General features: G+C 36.1%; 1 protein-coding gene across 6 annotated transcripts in view; it reads left to right on the forward strand.

Annotated features, from left to right (window-relative positions):
- ERLIN1 (ER lipid raft associated 1) overlaps positions 1–18418 on the forward strand; it is a 44772-nt gene that overhangs the window by 12971 nt on the left and 13383 nt on the right. For all 6 annotated transcript variants that reach the window (XR_009498083.1, XM_059900901.1, XM_059900902.1 and 3 more), the window contains exons 7-9: positions 1281–1354; positions 9095–9153; positions 11056–11147. Coding sequence is in view for 5 of the 6 variants with exons in the window: in XM_059900901.1 (XP_059756884.1) it covers positions 1281–1354; positions 9095–9153; positions 11056–11147 (225 nt within the window). In the remaining variant the exon portion in view is untranslated. The remainder of the gene's footprint in view (positions 1–1280; positions 1355–9094; positions 9154–11055; positions 11148–18418) is intronic.

Here is an 18418-nt window from a genome sequence, read left to right on the forward strand (position 1 = left end):
TACTCACAGCTAAGATGTACTACAGCAAAAGGATACAAAGCAGAAGGAAAAGGCACTTGGGTGAAGTCTGAAGGAAATCAGGCACAAGCTTTCAAGAGTCTCCTCCCAGTGGAGTCATGCAGGATACACTTAATTACTCCAGCATTGAATTGTAACAACACATGTGAGATGTTGTCTGCTGGAGAAGCTCATTAGAGACTCTCTAGGCAGGATTTTTACTGTGGGCTGGTCATGTAGGTACCCTCTGCCTAGCATATACCAATATTCCAGATTCCCAGAAGGAAAGTAGATGTTCAGCATAAAACATTGTTTGAATAAACAATTTAGGCACAGTGAGTCATTGTTATCAGTTCTGGGGATAGAGAGAATACGCTCCAAATCCATGACCCCAGGTGACAGCCAGAGGCCAAATTGCAAACAGGCCTTTCTAAGGATAGTAGTTTCAGGCTTGCTATGTTGACTCTCTTCTGTACAAGTTACTTTTCATTTGTGGTAGGGAAAGCTCTGGCCAGGGATTGGGTTGCTGCTATTGGCTGCTCGCTTCTCCCTCCTGGAATTCTTAGTGAATTTCTTAGAGGCAGGCATAGGGATGGTTAATCAATTTAGAAATCTACCAATTGATTCCTCATTGATGATTGAGAACTATTGGGGTGGTGTTTGAGAAAACTGGTCTGTCCTTAATTGTCACATCACTGGTTATTTAATAATGGGGAAAGTACTGTTGAGGTGGATAGAAAATTCATGAGTTACAAAGCCAAGTGAAGTGACATCTTTACTGTCCATTCTTGTGTGCTTCAAGGACCTTCCTATGAGCCTTCCCCCCACCCTCTCTGTTTTTAAATCCAAAATAATTGGCAGAGGTCCATGGAAATGAAATTTAGTTATTTGGGAATTTGGATAAAGATTGACTGAAGATGAAAATTTGTTTTTTTAGAGAATCAGGACACATATTAAGTAGCAACACTGAATTTAGATATTAGAAACCTAGATTCTTCATTTATTTGATAAACTTCAAGTAGCTGCTTGCCATCTTTCCTTCTTAATTTCTTTGATCGGTAATTCCTCACAATTTTTCCTCACACAAAAGGAAAACTATATATATATATATATATATATATATATTTGTTTTCATATGTGTGTGAAATGGTTTAAGCTCTATAAAAGAATAGTACCATGGAAACTTTAGGTCTAATTATGATTGGTTTTGTTTAAATGTTAATACAATGTAAGGAAATTCTTTTGAGTGTAATAAGAGCTGTTGTTCTTGGCTTCAAAAACAGATCAAATAGACGAAAACCTCAAGCAAGCTCTGCAGAAAGATTTAAATGTCATGGCCCCAGGCCTCACCATACAGGTAAGCCCTTCTAGGGAAATTCTTTGGGAATTTTGAGAGCTTTGTATTTAATTGTCCTTTCATCAGACTGTTTATTCAGCAGTTATTTAATTGTAGTGCTAGGGTGATTTACAGAATATCTTTCTCAGTTATGGGTGGCATTTTTTTCTGAACTCTTAGAGGGAACAAATAAGCTGAGGCTCTTGCAAGGAAATAAAATCCGTATACAGCTATGTATGTGTGTGGCATTATTAAGATACAGTAATGGTTATAAATCAGTTTAAGACTAATCCTTGCCCTCAGTAAGATTATGAAAAAGAATTTCACGTATAAAATTTGAATAATAATTCTAGACAAAGTACTAATTGACGGATGAATTGATTGGATGATTATTGCTCTAAGAGTTTAAAGAACATTTCAAGAGAGTCTGCCTGGAAATGACTGATTGAGTTGGGATTTGATTGATAGGTAGGTCTGGAAGAATTAATAGGATTTATAAGGTGGAAAAGAGTAAGGAAGATATTTCAGGTGGGTGGAAAGACCTGAGTAAAAGCAAGGTAGCAGAAGAATTTAGTGGTGTTGTGGTGGTGGCAGTGGCATTGGGAGATAGAATGGTGAGAATGACTGCTTTTTTTGGGTATTTTTTCAGATTGGGTTGAAATCCACTAGTAGGTTCTAAAATCAATTTTAGTGGGTCACGACCAGCATTTTAAATAAGATGGAATTGAATAGGAAAAGAAACCGGAGCACATGGCATGTAGTAAGTTAAAGTATCAGTCTGTGAGGCTTTTGTTTGTTTTACATAAGTGTGTAGGGTAGATGTTAATATTGGGTGTCACTGTAAGATGCGTTTTCTACTGTAGTCATGGTCAGTAACATTAGAACACAGTGGCTTTGGATCTGGATTACCTGAGAAGTGGTAATGTGGCTTCTCTAATGTCCTTTCTTAGTTTCTAGATTGCACTGCTTCTGAGAAGTGTGCATTTACTGTGAGTGATCGTGTGCGATCTCATAAACAAGTCTGGAAAACTTCTGAAGGTTTTCCCCTGTCCTCCATCTTGCCATTATCTCTGCCAGGTGCCTGAGGGGGAACTGCCAAAGTTAAGGGTTCTTTTGAAATGTCCCAGAGCTAACTTTGTAAAACTCTCTTGGTTGTCCTGGAGTAGCTTTTCAATTTTAAAGATAATGTGAATGCCACAGATTCCTAGATTCTGCTCAGGTCGTTACTTGGAGATCTAGCTCATTCTTCTAAACAGCCCCCTAGAGTTCCTTGCCTTATATTACATAACCATTTCCCTACTGTTTCCAATTTTTTGCTATTAATAAACAATAGCGTATTGAATATTCCTGACACACCTTCTTGTATGTACACTTTATCTTTCAAAGTGGCTGTATAAATCTACATTCTTTTTTCTTAAATATTTATTTATTTATTTGGTTGCACCAGTTCTTAGTTGCAGCACGTGGACTCCTTAGTTGCGGCATGCGAACTCTTGGCTGCGGCATGCTTGTGGGATCTAGTTCCCTGACCAGGTACGAACCCAGGCCCCCTGCATTGGGAGCGTGGAGTCTTATCCACTGCGCCATCAGGGAAGTCCCTAAATCTACATTCTTACCAGCAGTATATGTGAATACTTGTTTCTCCACAACCTCATCAGCATGTAAAGCAATCAGACATGCTGATTTTTGCTGTATGGATAGATGTGACGTTATCTCTTTCCTTGATTTGCATTTCCTTAATTGTTAATGAGGTTGAGCATCTTTTTGTTTATTTTTTTGTCCATTTGTACTCATCTGTCAATTGCCTATTCATATTCTTTCCCCATTTTTCTATTGAAATGTTTTTCTTACTGATTTGTAGTAGTACCTTGTATATTATCAATATTTTTATACACACGCATGTTATATGTGTTGTAAAAATAATCAGATATTAGGAAAAAGATGAATAACAGTGAAATTGAACAATAATCTTACTATGCAGAGATAACATAGTTCGTTGTATCTTTCCAGACTCTTCTTAATACAGAGGAACATATGTTTATAGTTATAAATAATGTTGAACTAAAATGGAATGATACCATAGCTGCTTTTTTCACCAGCAATATATATAAGCATCTTTTCAAGTCAAAAGTAAGATTTGCTGCATCATCACTTTTAATGTTTTTATTTAATCCCTGTTGGCTTCCAGTTTTTACTGTTATGTGCATGTTATAATGACCAAGCTTATACATACATCTTTTAAAATCCTTCCCTTAAGATAAGTTCTTTTTTTTTTTTTTAATTTGTTGTGTTTGTTTTTTTTTTTAACAAATTTATTTATTTATTTATTTATTTATTTATGGCTGTGTTAGGTCTTCGTTTCTGTGCGAGGGCTTTCTTTAGTTGCGGCGAGCGGGGCCCACTCTTCATCGCGGTGCGCGGGCCTCTCACTATCGCGGCCTCTCTTGTTGCGGAGCACAAGCTCCAGACGCGCAGGCTCCGTAGTGGTGGCTTACGGGCCCAGTTGCTCCGTGGCATGTGGGATCTTCCCAGACCAGGGCTCGAACCCATGTCCCCTGCTTTGGCAGGCAGATTCTCAACCACTGCGCCACCAAGGAAGCCCAAGATAAGTTCTTAAACGTAGGATTGATGCCTTGTTTGGGGGCTTTTTGATATATATTGCCAAATTGCCTTTCAGAAAAATTTTAGTAGCTTATACTCTCTCATCAGCAGTGTTGATGAGCCGTTGTTTTCTATACATTTGATTGTGTGATCGTACTCAAATAATTAACAGATGCATACCTGCTCTCTAAATCCTTTTGGAAAAAATGAATCTGCCATTGTGTATTAATTATTGAGGTTGAATGCCCTAGGATGTTTATTGGCCCTCTGTATTTGATTTGTGAATTGTGTTTGCTCATTTTTCGGTTGTTTTAATCTGTTTTTCTCATTAACTTAAATAAACTGTTTTTGATATGTTAATTATTGCAACTCTTCTTTAAATGCATAGTAAACATTTTCTCCTAGTTTTTTTCTTTGTCATTTAACTTTTCTTTTCCCCTTGACAGTTCTGAAGTTTAATTTTAGTACTTTTAGCAGTAATTTTAGTATTTTTTTCTTTATGGCATTTTGCTGTGCTACTATGCTTTTAAGAGCCTTTCACCAACTTTAAAATATAGAAATTTAAATAAAATCAGAAATTACAACATTTTCTTTACTTTTACAGTTTTATTTTTAGATTTAAAATTTTAATTCATCTGGAATCCATTTTGATTTCATTTGTGAGGTTGGGCTCCAATCTGCCCCTCCCCCAATTTATTAGCAACAGCAATTACTGAATAATTTATGCCCCTCTCTCCTCTTTGTTTGAAATGCCATCATATTATTTGCTGAATTCCGTTATATAGTAAAGTCCTTTTCGAACTTTGTTCTGTTCCATTGATTTTTCTATTTCCTATTCTTTCATTAGTTCTTGAGCCCTTGGTCTTTTCCCATCCAATCTACTTCTCTCCTGTTTTTTCCCTCTTGTTAGTAAATGGCTCCTTCTTACCCTCAGGCCAGTCTAGAGGTATGGGAGGCGTCTTTGAGGACCCTCTAGCCCTTAACATCTAATCAGTCCCCGTATCCTGCTGATTCTACCAAATCCATCTAAAACATCTTCACTGCCACCTCTTTAGACCAAGTACTATTTCTTGCCTGGACTTCTGCAGTAGTCTTCTATCCTGTTTTCTCACTTTCACTCGTCCACATCATTTTCTGCATGGCAGAAAGAAGGATCTTTTAAACTTATCTATATTTATTTGTTGTTTTTATAAACGTTATTGAATGAAAAAATGTCACTTTATTGGTTTTAAACTGATAGATCAAGATCTCCATTTTTTTGGTTGCTTTATTCTTGTTATAAAATAGTTTCTTATGATAGTTGGAATGCATTTTTAGAACTTAAAGGCTATTTTTCAGCATTCCTATTTTTAACATATTACCGTATGGTCATGATAATTCAACTTTTCATTCACTTTTAAAATTTGATAAGATATATTATCTTTTAAAAAAATAATGGCCTTTGGCAGTACAGTGGTTAAGACTCCACGCTTCCACTGCACAGGGCACAGGTTTGATCCCTGGTCGGGGAACTATTGGTAAGATACTACATGCTGCATGGTGTGGCCGAAAATAATAATAATAATAATAATGGCCTTTGATATTTCTGCCAGTTTATTCCACAAGGTGAGTTTTCATTATTAGTATTTTCAAGTCATATCAGGTACCTAAATTGGCTTATACATTTAAAAATTAGGAACATAGTCTATGACTTTACTTATAATTGTATTATCATTTTTGTTTGTTTTAGAATTTTTTTTTTTTTTTTTTTTTACTGTTTTTAAAAATTTTTAATTTATTTTTTGGCTGTGTTGGGTCTTTGTTGCTGCGCGCAGGCTTTCTCTAGTTGTAGCAAGTGCGGGGCTACTCTTCATCATGGTGCGCGGGCTTCTCATTGCGGTGGCTTCTCTTGTTGCAGAGCATGGACTCTAGGCGCATGGGCTTCAGTAGTTGCAGCACGCGGGCTCAGTAGTTGTGGCGCATGGGCTCTAGGACACACAGGCTTCAGTAGTTGTGGTGCTCAGGCTCAGTAGTTGTGGCTTGTGGGCTCTAGAGCGCAGGCTCAGTAGTTGTGGCTCATAGGCTTAGTTGCTCCATGGCATGTGGGATCTTCCTGGACCAGGGCTGAACCTGTGTCCCCTGCACCGGCAGGTGGATTTTCAATCACCGCACCACCAGGGAAGCCCCTCTTTTAGAATTTCTGACCTAGGTGAGAAACCCATATCCCAAGTTAAATTAATATCCATGAATTTAATGAGCTTTAATGCTATTAAATATGTAGTCTTTTTTTTGTAAGCATTGAGGAATGCAAATGATTCTTGGTGACTTTATTGTATATTTGCAAGTTTGCTGAATTAACTGTCTCTAGTAATTCTTTTGGTTAATTTCCCTAGATTTGTGAGTGTGTGTGGTAAAAAATACTTAACATGAGATTTACCCTCTTAAAATTTCAAGTGTACAATAAATACATTTTTATTGACTATAGGTACAGTGTTGTACAGCAGATCTCTAGAGCTATTCATCTTGCTTGACTAAAACTTGATGAATTTCCCTAGATTTTTTTTAGTTATATACTTACGCCAAAATAAAAATCTTGATTTCCACCCCAACCTAGTATTTTAATTCTTCACATAACACTAATAACTATCTGAAATTCTCCTGTTCATTTATTTGCTTTTTGTTGTTCTTTATTGCCTTTTTTTCTGCCTTTAAAATTTTAAAGTCCATGAGAGCAGTCTTGCCTTATTCATTGCTGTGTCCACAGTGGTTGGAACAAACAGTACTTGGTACAGACTAGGCACCCAATTAATATTTGTTGTTGAGTGAACCTTCTCTGTAACAATCAGTATTTTCATTTTTCCCTTCTCTGTATTTGTACCCCATTTTTTCTTCTTGAACAACTACTGTGGCAAATTAAAGTGGTGAAAATAGGCATTCTTGATATTTTTTCCTATGTTATTTAAGGCAGTGACTATATATATTAAATGCTGGCTTTTGGTTTAAAATATATGCTTATAATCCAGTTTCAACAGACATATTCATTTCATCAGCTTTTTTTTTCCCTTTCTTCACTCACTGTGTGTGTGTCTTTGTGTGTGTGTATTTTGACCATTGTTTTTGAATATGTTGCCATTTTATTCCTTAAATCTCTTATGAAGCAAATTACTCATGGTATCTGTTACAGTAGGTGCTTATATTTCACATATTTGAAAATTATGAGATTTCCCAAGATTGGCAAGCATGTAGTATGTTCTTCAGCCTCACACAGCAAGATAGAAGTCTTCAGAAGAAGTCCTATTTCATGCTCTTTTTATAAGACTATAAAGATACATGGCCAGTCTCATAATTAAATGCAATATGACAGTGCTTCCCCCTGAATCATATTGGAAGTCATCTGTATTTCTGGTAGTCACTTGGGAAATCTGGCATCTCTTACAAATTCTGGTTCTGAATATTTCTTTGTCTTCTGGGTATGTCCATGAGTTGTTCTTTATGGCCTCACATGCCTTACCATTAGCATGAAATGACTTTTTTCATCATGGTCCCCAGCTTCTTATTCCATTTCACTCTAATTCTTGTATTTAGTTATTATAATCCTCAAAATTATGTACAGATCTGACTTGTCTCTTTTATGTAGGGGAGGCTATGTTGCTTAAAAGTTTTAAAAGCCTTCTTTCATAAGCCCTAAAAAAAGGCTATGTGCTTAAAGGCCTTGTTGCTTAAAAGTTCAACCAGTTTTCAGAGGGAAATTAAAAGTTTCTTCAGATCAGCAAAGTGCTTTGTGTGTGTGTGTAGTAGGGTGGAGGGGTGGTGTAGGATGTTTAACTAGTAAAATCAAACACTTCTGAGAGATCAAGTCCTTGATACAGGAAAGTCAGCCTTCGGAATCTGTATTTCCCAAGCAGATGTAACCCTGTAAGGGATTATGTGCCCACAGCACAGAAAGCCAAACTCTGATAGTGGGTGTTTGCAGCAAAGTAAGGGTTTTTTTGCAGGGTCCAGCAAGGAGAATGGGCAGCTCATGCTCAAAGGGCCCAAACTCCCCAGTGGCTTCCAGGGAAGAGTCTTTAAAGGCAGCATTTGGGGTGAGGTTTGCAGGGGGCATGACTTTCTTCATGGTGATGTTTCAGAAATCTTAATCATCAGTCTTCTGATTCCAGCCAGTCTGGGGTCTCTGTGCTTGTGCTCATGTAGTCAGCACCCTCCACCTGGGCGAGGGCCTTAGTTACTTTAGAACAGCTCAAAGGTATGCATTAGGTTGTTACGTATATCCCTTGAGGAGGAACCAGGACTCTGTTTTATAAATTACTGTTTCTTGACTGCTTTTCCTTTGTTTCTACATTTCCTCACTCCCGAATTAGTAACTGCTTGAGTTTGTTCTTTGGAACTCAGGGAAGGCCTAGGATACTAAAGCCTTCTTCTACAAACCAGAAACAGGGAACACAGAGGGGCTTTTGTACCCGGCTCTTGCACCCCAAAATTATCCTGTTTCATAGATAATTATGCCAAAGTACACTATGGTTAGGGAAACAGGGTCTAGTAAACAGTGTTTACAGAGATAAGTAGATTTTGTTTTAAGTGAGGTTCTAGGAAGAAAGAATACAAGCTGCTAATTGGTATTTGTTAATTGTTAATTGGTGTTTGTTTTCCCTCAGTGTTGGGCTGTTTGTTTGTAGCCAGTACTGAGTGATTACAGGTTTAGGAAGTGGTAAATTCATTTACTTGTCCACTGTATTAAGTTGCATATACTGACCTGGGCTTTTGCTTGTTTATATTTTTGGTTTTGACTGTTTCCTACTTTATAATTTAAATCTTGAAATTTTGCCTTCCTTCTGTTTCTTTGGTTTGCAGGTTTGAAAAGGAAACACAAGTATCCAACTTAAGAGCTTTGTGAAAGGTCTTTTAAGAGAGAACCTTTTCCCTAAAAATTTATTTCCTCAGCAGGTAGAGTGGTTTATCCTAAAGCCAGGCATTTTTTAAAGGAAACAAGAAGCAGCTTATTTTGATTTTTGGAGGTGATGGCAGGAACAGTAGATTTTCTAGTGGGATCCCTACGTGTGTTAGCAGGCAGCTATGTCATAGCTGTTTTATTAGTTTCATTTGAGGAGCTGTTTTGTAGAAGATTTAGTTTGACGATTTATTTTTCAAATGCACTTTGGCTTTTTCACTTTTATTTTTTAGGCTGTGCGTGTTACAAAACCCAAAATCCCAGAAGCCATAAGAAGAAATTTTGAGTTAATGTGAGTAATATGCATGGGATCCCAATATTTTTATATAGGGCTGTCTACATTAATTTACCAGTCTAGAGGAAAATTATGTTTCAGATATTACACTGGGGAGGGGTATATGTCTATCTTCCATTCTTTAATTCTAGTGATATTACCTATTCTGGTGTCTTAATTCCCACTAGACTCTTATTAGTTTTCTCTTTATATATGGACATTTCAGGAGCAGCTTCAGTGGCTAAGGATGCAGTTTGCTGTAGAACTGTTGTTGGAAGCCTAAGGAGCTATAATTTGGATGTGAATAATACCTTGAATTAAATATTAATAGAGGAGAGAAAGAGTCCTAGCTGTTAAGGTTGAAGAGAGTGCCTATATTTTGTTACTGTGTTATAAATGGTAAGAATAAACACATTGGTATCAAGTTTGCTTTTCCATTGTATGTGATTATGTATCTAAAATTAGACGTGATCTTTATAATTTGCCTTTGGGGAAGCTTTGCCTGAGTTGACTCCTGGTAGTCTTCTCTTTTATGTGTCCAGGGCTGACTGGGAATGAGAAGTTACTTGCTTGACATTAAATTAGTTTCGAAGTGTTTTAGAAGATTCCTTTAGGGGACTACCTGTTGCAGTTGAAATGTCAGTATTATTCTCATATGACAAGTACTGAAAAGAAGAAACAAAAGTCTTTAGGAAACTTGACAGATATGTTAAGAGGCAAAATATGAAATACTGGAAAACTAACTTTGCAAAAGTCAAGAAAACAAAAGACGTATAAATACAGGGGGTCCAAAAAGTAATAATACTACTTCTTTGTAGAGTGTTACACTTCTGAGTTACTATTGTTCCCAAGTCTATATCTTTTATTATGCAGAGTTGTATCTTCGCTTTTTTCATTGTAGAAAAGGATTTCTTCTTTTAAAACTGTAAAGCACAGAGTGCTAGGCTGAGTAGATCATGGGTCTGATCCATTTATAGAAGAAAAATAAATTTCTTGAAGGCTCAGGATGTCTTAGGCTTTAAATATAATAGCTTCTGGTGATGGAAAGATGAAAACTATGTGTTATCTGCCCTCAAATAACTCATAGTATCCCGAATGTCATTTTATGTCTTTTATCAATGTTGGCAGGAGGAGAGGAGAGAGGTTGGGGGGGGTGATGTTTGGGGAAACTATTGGAGTTACTTTTCAGGTAATTCTGGATCTTTCCTAATTTTAAACACTTTTGGAATTCTAGAATTAAATGCTACCTTGGGATAAGCCAGTCTAACTTCCCACCTAATAGTGATCTTTTTTTATACCCTTTCTTCCATGTGGTCACCCAGTTGCCACTTGTACATGCTTAGTGATTGGCCACCTATTTCCATTGTTAGAAAGCTCAGATTCTTAGAAAGTTCTTTGCATTGAGCCCCAGTTCACCACCTAATTAGTAACTGCCACTTAGTTATATCTTCTGTATAACAAATAGGGCTGCTACACAGGGGTGTCTGCCTGAAGAGGGGCTGAAATCCAGCCCCCTTCTGCTTGCCAAACCATGCACCTGAGGGGCTGGCTACATCTGCCCAGAGGTTAGTGCCTTTTACTAATTGGTGCACATTAGCTGGAGGCCTAACAGCAGAGGAAGCATTCATATACTCCAGACACTTCCAGATCACAGGCCTTTCCATGATACGATTAGAGGAAAGGGTCTGACTAAAATTCAAATATACTAAATTTGATTCCTATTTCTGGGTGACTTTGGGCAAATCATTTAACCTTTCAACCTCAAATTCATTATTAGTAAAATAGGATAACACCTCTCTTGCCTACCTTACTGAGTCAGAAAGTTCTTGTTGAAAATGGTTCTCTGACCCACTGTAGAGTCAGAATTACTACCTGTGACTGTACATCATTTCTAATTTTTTGTAATATTTTACTCCACAGGGAAGCTGAGAAGACAAAACTTCTTATAGCTGCACAAAAACAAAAGGTTGTGGAGAAAGAAGCTGAGACAGAGAGGAAAAAGGCTGTTATAGGTACTTGGATTTCTTTCTGAAATGGATGCCTCTAAGTACATGTGTTATGAGTTTGTCCTGTTCTTTGTCCATCTCATGTTGGATATTGATGGGACTCAAATAAGATTGCATCATACATAGTGGAGAATTCTGGAAATTCCTTTGTGTATTCAGATGTCCTAAAGCCTTTAAAAGTAGATGAGGCCAGTAGTTGATGAAGTGCTTTGGCTCTTCACCGTGGTGTTGGCCCCCACTGTTGTCTTTTGAGGACAGGAAATGTGGATAGGGTTTGGGGGCAGCTCTAGCCTCTGGTGGAGTAGGGGTTTTGTTTATACAGATTCAGAACAGGCAGGTTTTTTGGCCAAAGCTCAGGATTATACTATGCATCCTTGCTGTTGACGTGCACCTAGTTTTATCTGGATAGATAGATGTTACCGCCTTTAGAAGTACAGCAGGATTGCTCACGGCTCATTTTGAGTCCCAGTGACTTCCCTAACACTCCAGCATATTGTGTATTCGACTGCCGTCTTAGGTTCTCAATTGTTTGTTCCTTGGTTTGCTGAAAGTTTGAGTTTTATATTAAATATTTCAAATATTCAGGAACATACAGAGAACAATATAATGAAGGCTTAACATTTTGCCATATTCCTTCAGATCATATTTTCTTTTAGGAAAAAGTTTATATATCTATTTGAAGCCTCCTTTGTACCCATCCCTGGTCTTATTTCTTGACCTGTCTTCTCAGAGTACGTTCTATTCTGAAGTTGATGTATATTTTCTGTCCATATTTTTATACTTTTACTCTAAATATGTAACAATAAACAATTCATAGAATTGTTTTACTACAAAAGTGGTATCAAACTTCACCTTTTATTTCACAACTTCCTTTTTTTACTAACATTGTTTTATTCATATTGATACATGTAGATCTAGTTTATTTTTAACTGCTCTGTATGTATCTCATTCTATGAGTGAGCCTCATTTGATTCTGATGGATTACTAATGAGTTAGTTTCTGGTTTTTCCTTATTACAGACAGTTCTGCAGTAATACCCTTATCCATGTCTCTCTGTGCACACATGCAAGAGTTTTCCTAGAGAAGTGCTACTGCACATGTGATGTGGGTCAGTGCCCTGTCACCGGCTTTTTGTTTTGGATCCACAATGAGATGAGTATGGAAATTGAGAATGAGTGTTTAGAAGTTCTTACAGCATTTTAACACAGTAATTTTATTGTCTGTTGAATCTAATAAAAAACTGGAGCTTATGTTTTTCTTTTTTAATATTTTTCTAGTAACTCATTATAATTTATAAAATATTGAAATACAAAAAAAAGTGCTTTCCCACAGGTAGTTTGAGAAGCACTGCTCTAGAATGCATATCTTGAAGTAGAATTGCTGGGTCATAGGGTACACACATCTTCAAATTACAACACGCTGCCAAATTGCTCTCCAAAGTGCTTTCTCCATTTTACCCTCTCCTCAGCAGTGTTTGAGTTTCAATTTCTGTGCTGCCTTATTCAATTCCCATTTCCACACATTGTCCTCTACCCTTGGAGTTACAAGATTTTTAAAAATTTATACCAGTTTGATGATGGGCATAGTATCACATAATTTTGATACGAGTTTTCCTAGTTACCAGTAAAGTTGAGTATTGTTTATGGGTCATTCGGGTTTCCCTTTTTTTGATATGTGAATTGCCTGTTAATATCTTTAGCCTATTATTTGATTACTTTTTTAAACTGATTTGTAGAAGTTCTTTGTATCTTCTGGATATTAATCCCTTCCCAGGTTTATGCATTGCAAATATCATCTCTCAATTTGTGGCTTGTCTTTGAACTTTATGATGTCTTTGACATACATATATATTTCATTTTCATGTAATCAAATTTATCAGTCTTTTTCTTTCCAGTTTGTGCTTTTCCTATCTTGTTTTAAGAATTCTTCCCCAACCCCAAAGTTATAATTTTATTCTAAAAGTTTTAAAGTTTTTCTTCTCCTATGTAGGTCTTGAGTCCATCTGGAATTTATTTTAATGTTTAGTGTGACATAGAAATTCAGTTTAATTTTTTCCAAATGGCAAGCCAATTGTCTTAGACTATTTATTGAATAGTTCCTTATTTCCTGTACTTATTTCTTTTTTTTTCTTTTTTTTTTTTAAATTAATTAATTTATTTATTTTTGGTTGTGTTGGGTCTTCGTTTCTGTGCGAGGGCTTTCTCTAGTTGCGGCGAGCGGGGGCCACTCTTCATCGCAGTGCGCGGGCCTCTCACTATCGTGGCCTCTCTTGTTGTGGAGCACAGGCTCCAGACGCACAGGCTCAGTAGCTGTGGCTCACGGGCCCAGTTGCTTCACGGCATGTGGGATCCTCCCAGACCAGGGCTCGAACCCGTGTCCCCTGCATTGGCAGACAGACTCTCAACCACTGCGCCACCAGGGATGCCCTCCTGTACTTATTTCTAATGCCACATCTGTCATATAATAAGATCCTATATATAATTTGTTCTGTTGTTAGGGTTTCTATTTTCTTTGAATTTCTTGGTCTATCCTTTTACAGTAATACCTTGCTTTAATTACTGTAGCTTTCGTTTTAAGTCTTGCTATCTGAGAGAGCAAGTTCCTTCTTAACTATTCCTCAAAACTGTTCCTATTTCTAAAATTGTATTGGACTATTCCAGGCCCTTTATTCCTCCAAATAAATTTTAGAACCAGCTCCTCAAGTTCTATAAAATACTGTTAGGGTTTTGATTGTAATCACATTACTTGTATATAGTACATCAGTTTGGAGAGAATTACAATATTTATGATACTGAGTTTTATAAATCTGTTATATTTCTCCATTTACGAGAATGAAAAATGAAAGAATGGTCTTTCAAAAAAGTATCATAATTTTCTTCTCAAAGTTCTTACACACTCTTTGTTAGAGATTTATTCCTATATATTCCTCAAATTTTTTGCTATTATAAATAGGCTCTTTTTTCAAGGCACATTTTTAAACTGGTTTTTACTTTTGTATAGGTATGCTGTTAATTTTTTCATTTAGCAATCTTGCTGAAAATGCTGTTGTTTCTAATAGTCTCTTGGATTTCCCAAGTAATCATATTGTCTTCAGATCAGGACAGTTCTGGTTTTTTCTCTGTACTCCCACACCTTTTAGTTCTTACCTTACTGCTTTAGGCTATGACTTCCAGTGAAGTGTTGAAAAGAAAGATGGTGACAGGCATTCTTGTCTTGTTCCTAACTTTAAATACACAGTCCCAGTGATGTTTGCTATACTTAACTTTTATCGGGTTAATGACATTTCCTTCTGTTTATTGCTTGCCAAGGGTTTTTATCATGAATGACTGCTAAAACTTTTAGAATTTTTTTCTAAATCTGTCGAGATGACCATATAATTTTTCTTTTTAAAGCAATTAATATGGTGAATTATATTAATAGATTTTCTCTTACAGAATTATTTTGTCTTCCTGGAATAAATTCACTTGATCATGAAGTAGGAGTTTTACCCTAATAATTTCTTTTAATTTTTTACTTTTATTTTCATAAATGGTCAGCTTTTTTGTTTTCTTACATTCTTACTCTCAGGTTTTCAGGGGTTTTTTTGTTTGTTTTTTGTATCATGGTTACACTAGCCTCAAAATGAGTTGGAGAGCATTTCTTCTTTTTCTGTGTTCTGGAGCATTTTGTATAAAATATGTTTTACCTCCTCTTTGTAGGTATGGTGGAACTCAATTATAAAAACCATCTTGGTCTAGTGGAGTTTGGGCTTTTTTGTATGCTCGTTTAATTTTTATGGCAACACTTAACCTACTGATTTAATTTCTGTATTGTGTAAGGTATTTGTTTCTTTTTTAAGTCAGTTTTGGTAGTTATACTTTATAGAAAATTCTCCACATTTTATCTGTTATTTCAAATTTGGGGGCATAAATTTGTTTGTAAAGTTCTCTTATGATTTTTAAACCCTCTACCAAATCTGTATGCCCCTTTTCATTCCTGATATTGTTTATTGGTGCCTTCTATTTTGCTGGATCAGAGATCTGTTTTATGCATCTTTTCAGAGAACTAAATTTTGATTTGGTTGATTCTTTAGTCACTTTCTTTTCAATTATTATTTACACTTATTTTTTATTATTTATTTATTTTCTGCCTTGAGTTTACTCACTGGTTCTTTTCTTACTTTTTGAATTACTAAATTCTTTAGTTTTTAGTCTTTTCTAATGGAAACATGTAAGATTATACATTTTCTTCTAAGTTCTGCTTTTAGGTACATCCACAGGTTTTGGATGTAGTTTATTTATTGGTGTTTGGTTTTCTTTTTTTTTTTTAAATGTCCATTATTTCTTCTTTGACTCATGAATTATTCAAAGTATATTTTTCAGTTTCTAATTTAATTGGTTCTCTGGGGGCTGCCTTTTTATTGTTGATTTACAATGTTATTGCATTGTAGTCAGAAAATATGATCTGTTATATGGATTCTTAAGTATTTGTTGAAGTTTGTTTTGTGGAGTATCAGTACGTGGTCCTTTTTTGGTAAATGTTCTATGTGTGCTTGAAAAGATTGAATGTATATTCTCTATTTGTTGGATGCAGGTTTCTCTGCATATTCATTATGTCAGGATTATGAATTGTATTGTTCACATCTTCTGTATTCTTCTAATTTTTGCCTTTTTGAGCTATCAGTTACTGAGAGAGGTGTGTTAAAATCTCCCACTATGACCATGAATTTGTTGACTTATAACTTTTTTTCTTTATGTATTCTGGGGCTATATCATTAAGAATGTTTAGTTTCAGAACTGGATTGTTACATCTCTGTGTAGAATTGGTCCAGTTATGTAATAACCCTCTTTTATAGCCAGACATGCTTTTTGGCTTAAGGTCTATTTTGTCTGATGATAATATAGCTATGACAGATTTCTCTTGGTTAGTTATTTTCTTGATGTGTCTTTTCACATCCTTTTACTTTCAACTTTTCTATGTCATTATGTTTTAGGTGTGTCTCTTGTAAACAGCATATAGCTGGATTTTGTTATCTTATCCAATGTGAGAATCTGTCTTTTAACTGGTGAGTTTAGTCTTTTTATATTTATCGTGGTTACTGCTATATTTGGACTTGTTTGTATCATTTAATTTTGTGCCATTTACCATGCTTCTTTTCCCCTTCTTTTCTGATTGGTATTGAATTGATTGTATTTTCTTTATTATTTTCTTCTTTTACTTGATTAGAAGTTTTACATTCTATTTCTAGAATTTGTAACTAGTTGTTGCCTGTAAAATGTTAACAAGCATACCTGACTTGACAGAATCTAAAGTTAATCATTCTTTCCTTCCTCTCCTTGAACAATACCTTAGGATGCTTTAACTCTTATCACTGTCCTCCAGTTTTACATATTATTGTTGCCTAGTATTTTAGTTTCATGTTGTTTTTATTCCCCCATTGATTATTATCATCACTGATTCTTACAGTAAATATTTTATTTTGATTTAAATATGTTGTGTAATTTTTTCCTCTCCATTGCTTCTGGCAATTCATTCATTTTTTCTGCTAGCTTTTTTTCAGTAAAGGCTAAGGACTGGAAAACTTATTCAGTCTTCCTTGGTCTGAAATACTTTTATTTCATTCTTGAATGGTAATTTAGCCTACAGTTCTAAGCCCAACTAAACTTACTTTTCTTTGTCACTTTGGCAATATTATTTTGTTTTTGTTTGGCTTCTGCTCCTCTTTTTACTTTTAAGAATTTTCTCTGTTAAAAAAAAAAAGAATTTTCTCTATCTTTGCATATTCTCTAGTTTCACTATGATATGCCACTGGGCTGGTGGGTAGAGTTGCAGCCCTTTAGCAGGTCCTCGGGTTTTATAGGGGAATTTCAGTTTTAACATCTCAAGGCCTCATCTCCTGGCCCTGCATGGGCAATAGCCCAAGGCCCTTTCTCTTACTAGTCTAATAACCACTCCCAGGGCTGCCATCATACAGGCTCTCAGCTCTCTCTTTACTTGTCTCTCTTGAGGATCTCTCATTCTTTCTTATGATCTCAACTATACATTAGAAAACAATTTTGTTATATTTTATCTAGCATTTTAAGGTGTTGGAAGGGTTTCTCATTAGCCTACTCCACCATTTTTCTAGAACTAGAGGTTTGGTCATGCTCTTTATTGGTTTATGCCCACACGTCAGAGAACAGTGTGAAATGGGATTACTGCATCAGTTCCCCATGTTGAGGCACCATTCTCTGGGTTCTAGCTGCAGGCTCCAGATTCCTGACTTTTTATTCAAATTTTATCTTGAGTTTCTGCTTATAGCTAAATTTTTAGCCCAGCTGAACATAGCCTGTTTTTAGGATGGTATGGTGATAGATTGATTTTATGCTGATGGGGAGATAGGGAAGTATGCCCTAGAGTAGCTGGTAAAGGATCCTGCCTTATGGAAAGAAGAAACCACCTGGAAATGTTCTTTCCATTATACACTTCCTCCAGAGGCCAAGGAGAAGAATGTTAAAATATTCAACTTCTTTGGCTGAAAAGGAGAATTGAGAATGTTCTTCAAGAATTGCAGTGATTGTATTGAAAATATAATTAGAGTCTTTCTTCCCTGGTCCTGAATCCTTTGGTTAGGCCAGAGATTTGCTAAGGATGTTTTGTTTTCCCTGCCTGTAACTGCCTGCTGCAGCTACCTTGTTCACTCCCAACACTTGTTTTCACATTCTCAGGTGAATTACCCTGCTTTCTCTTTTATCTTCTACAGTAGTCAGAATACTCCTCCTCTGGTAACCCTTCATCACATCATTTCCCTGATGGTTACATAACAGTTGATCCTGAGTATATATTAAAGTTAAATTCCTTAGCCTGTCACTCAAAACAGGGGTCTTCCAGCCCTCTCTGTAATTTTTTGGTTGTCTTCTTTTGTCAGCTGGCTCTTTATCACCTCTTTAACTGCGACTTGCTATGCTAATTCGTATATCTTGTTTTTGCTTACACTTTCTGCCAGGTCCTCTTAGGTCATGGTCTATTATTTTCTTTAAGATTTCTTCCAGAAGGTCTTCCTTGTTTTATCCTCCTTATTCTTTATTTCTCCTGCCACATTATATAATTGTCCTATGTTGCCATACATTTGCGTTGCTCTGTTTTTGTTCTGAGAACGTTCATGAAGTATCTTTTTTTTCCCCATTAGCTTGTGGACCATTGCCATTTAATCCCATGAAGGACTGGAACTGTCACCTTTTGTACTCTTCCTTCCCACAAAACAAGCACTGTCAAAATAGAACAGTGAAGTAGGAAGTAAATTCCCTTTTTTCTGTTGA

This window comes from Balaenoptera ricei, chromosome 16, assembly GCF_028023285.1.
Source record: "Balaenoptera ricei isolate mBalRic1 chromosome 16, mBalRic1.hap2, whole genome shotgun sequence".
Lineage (NCBI taxonomy): Eukaryota > Metazoa > Chordata > Mammalia > Artiodactyla > Balaenopteridae > Balaenoptera > Balaenoptera ricei.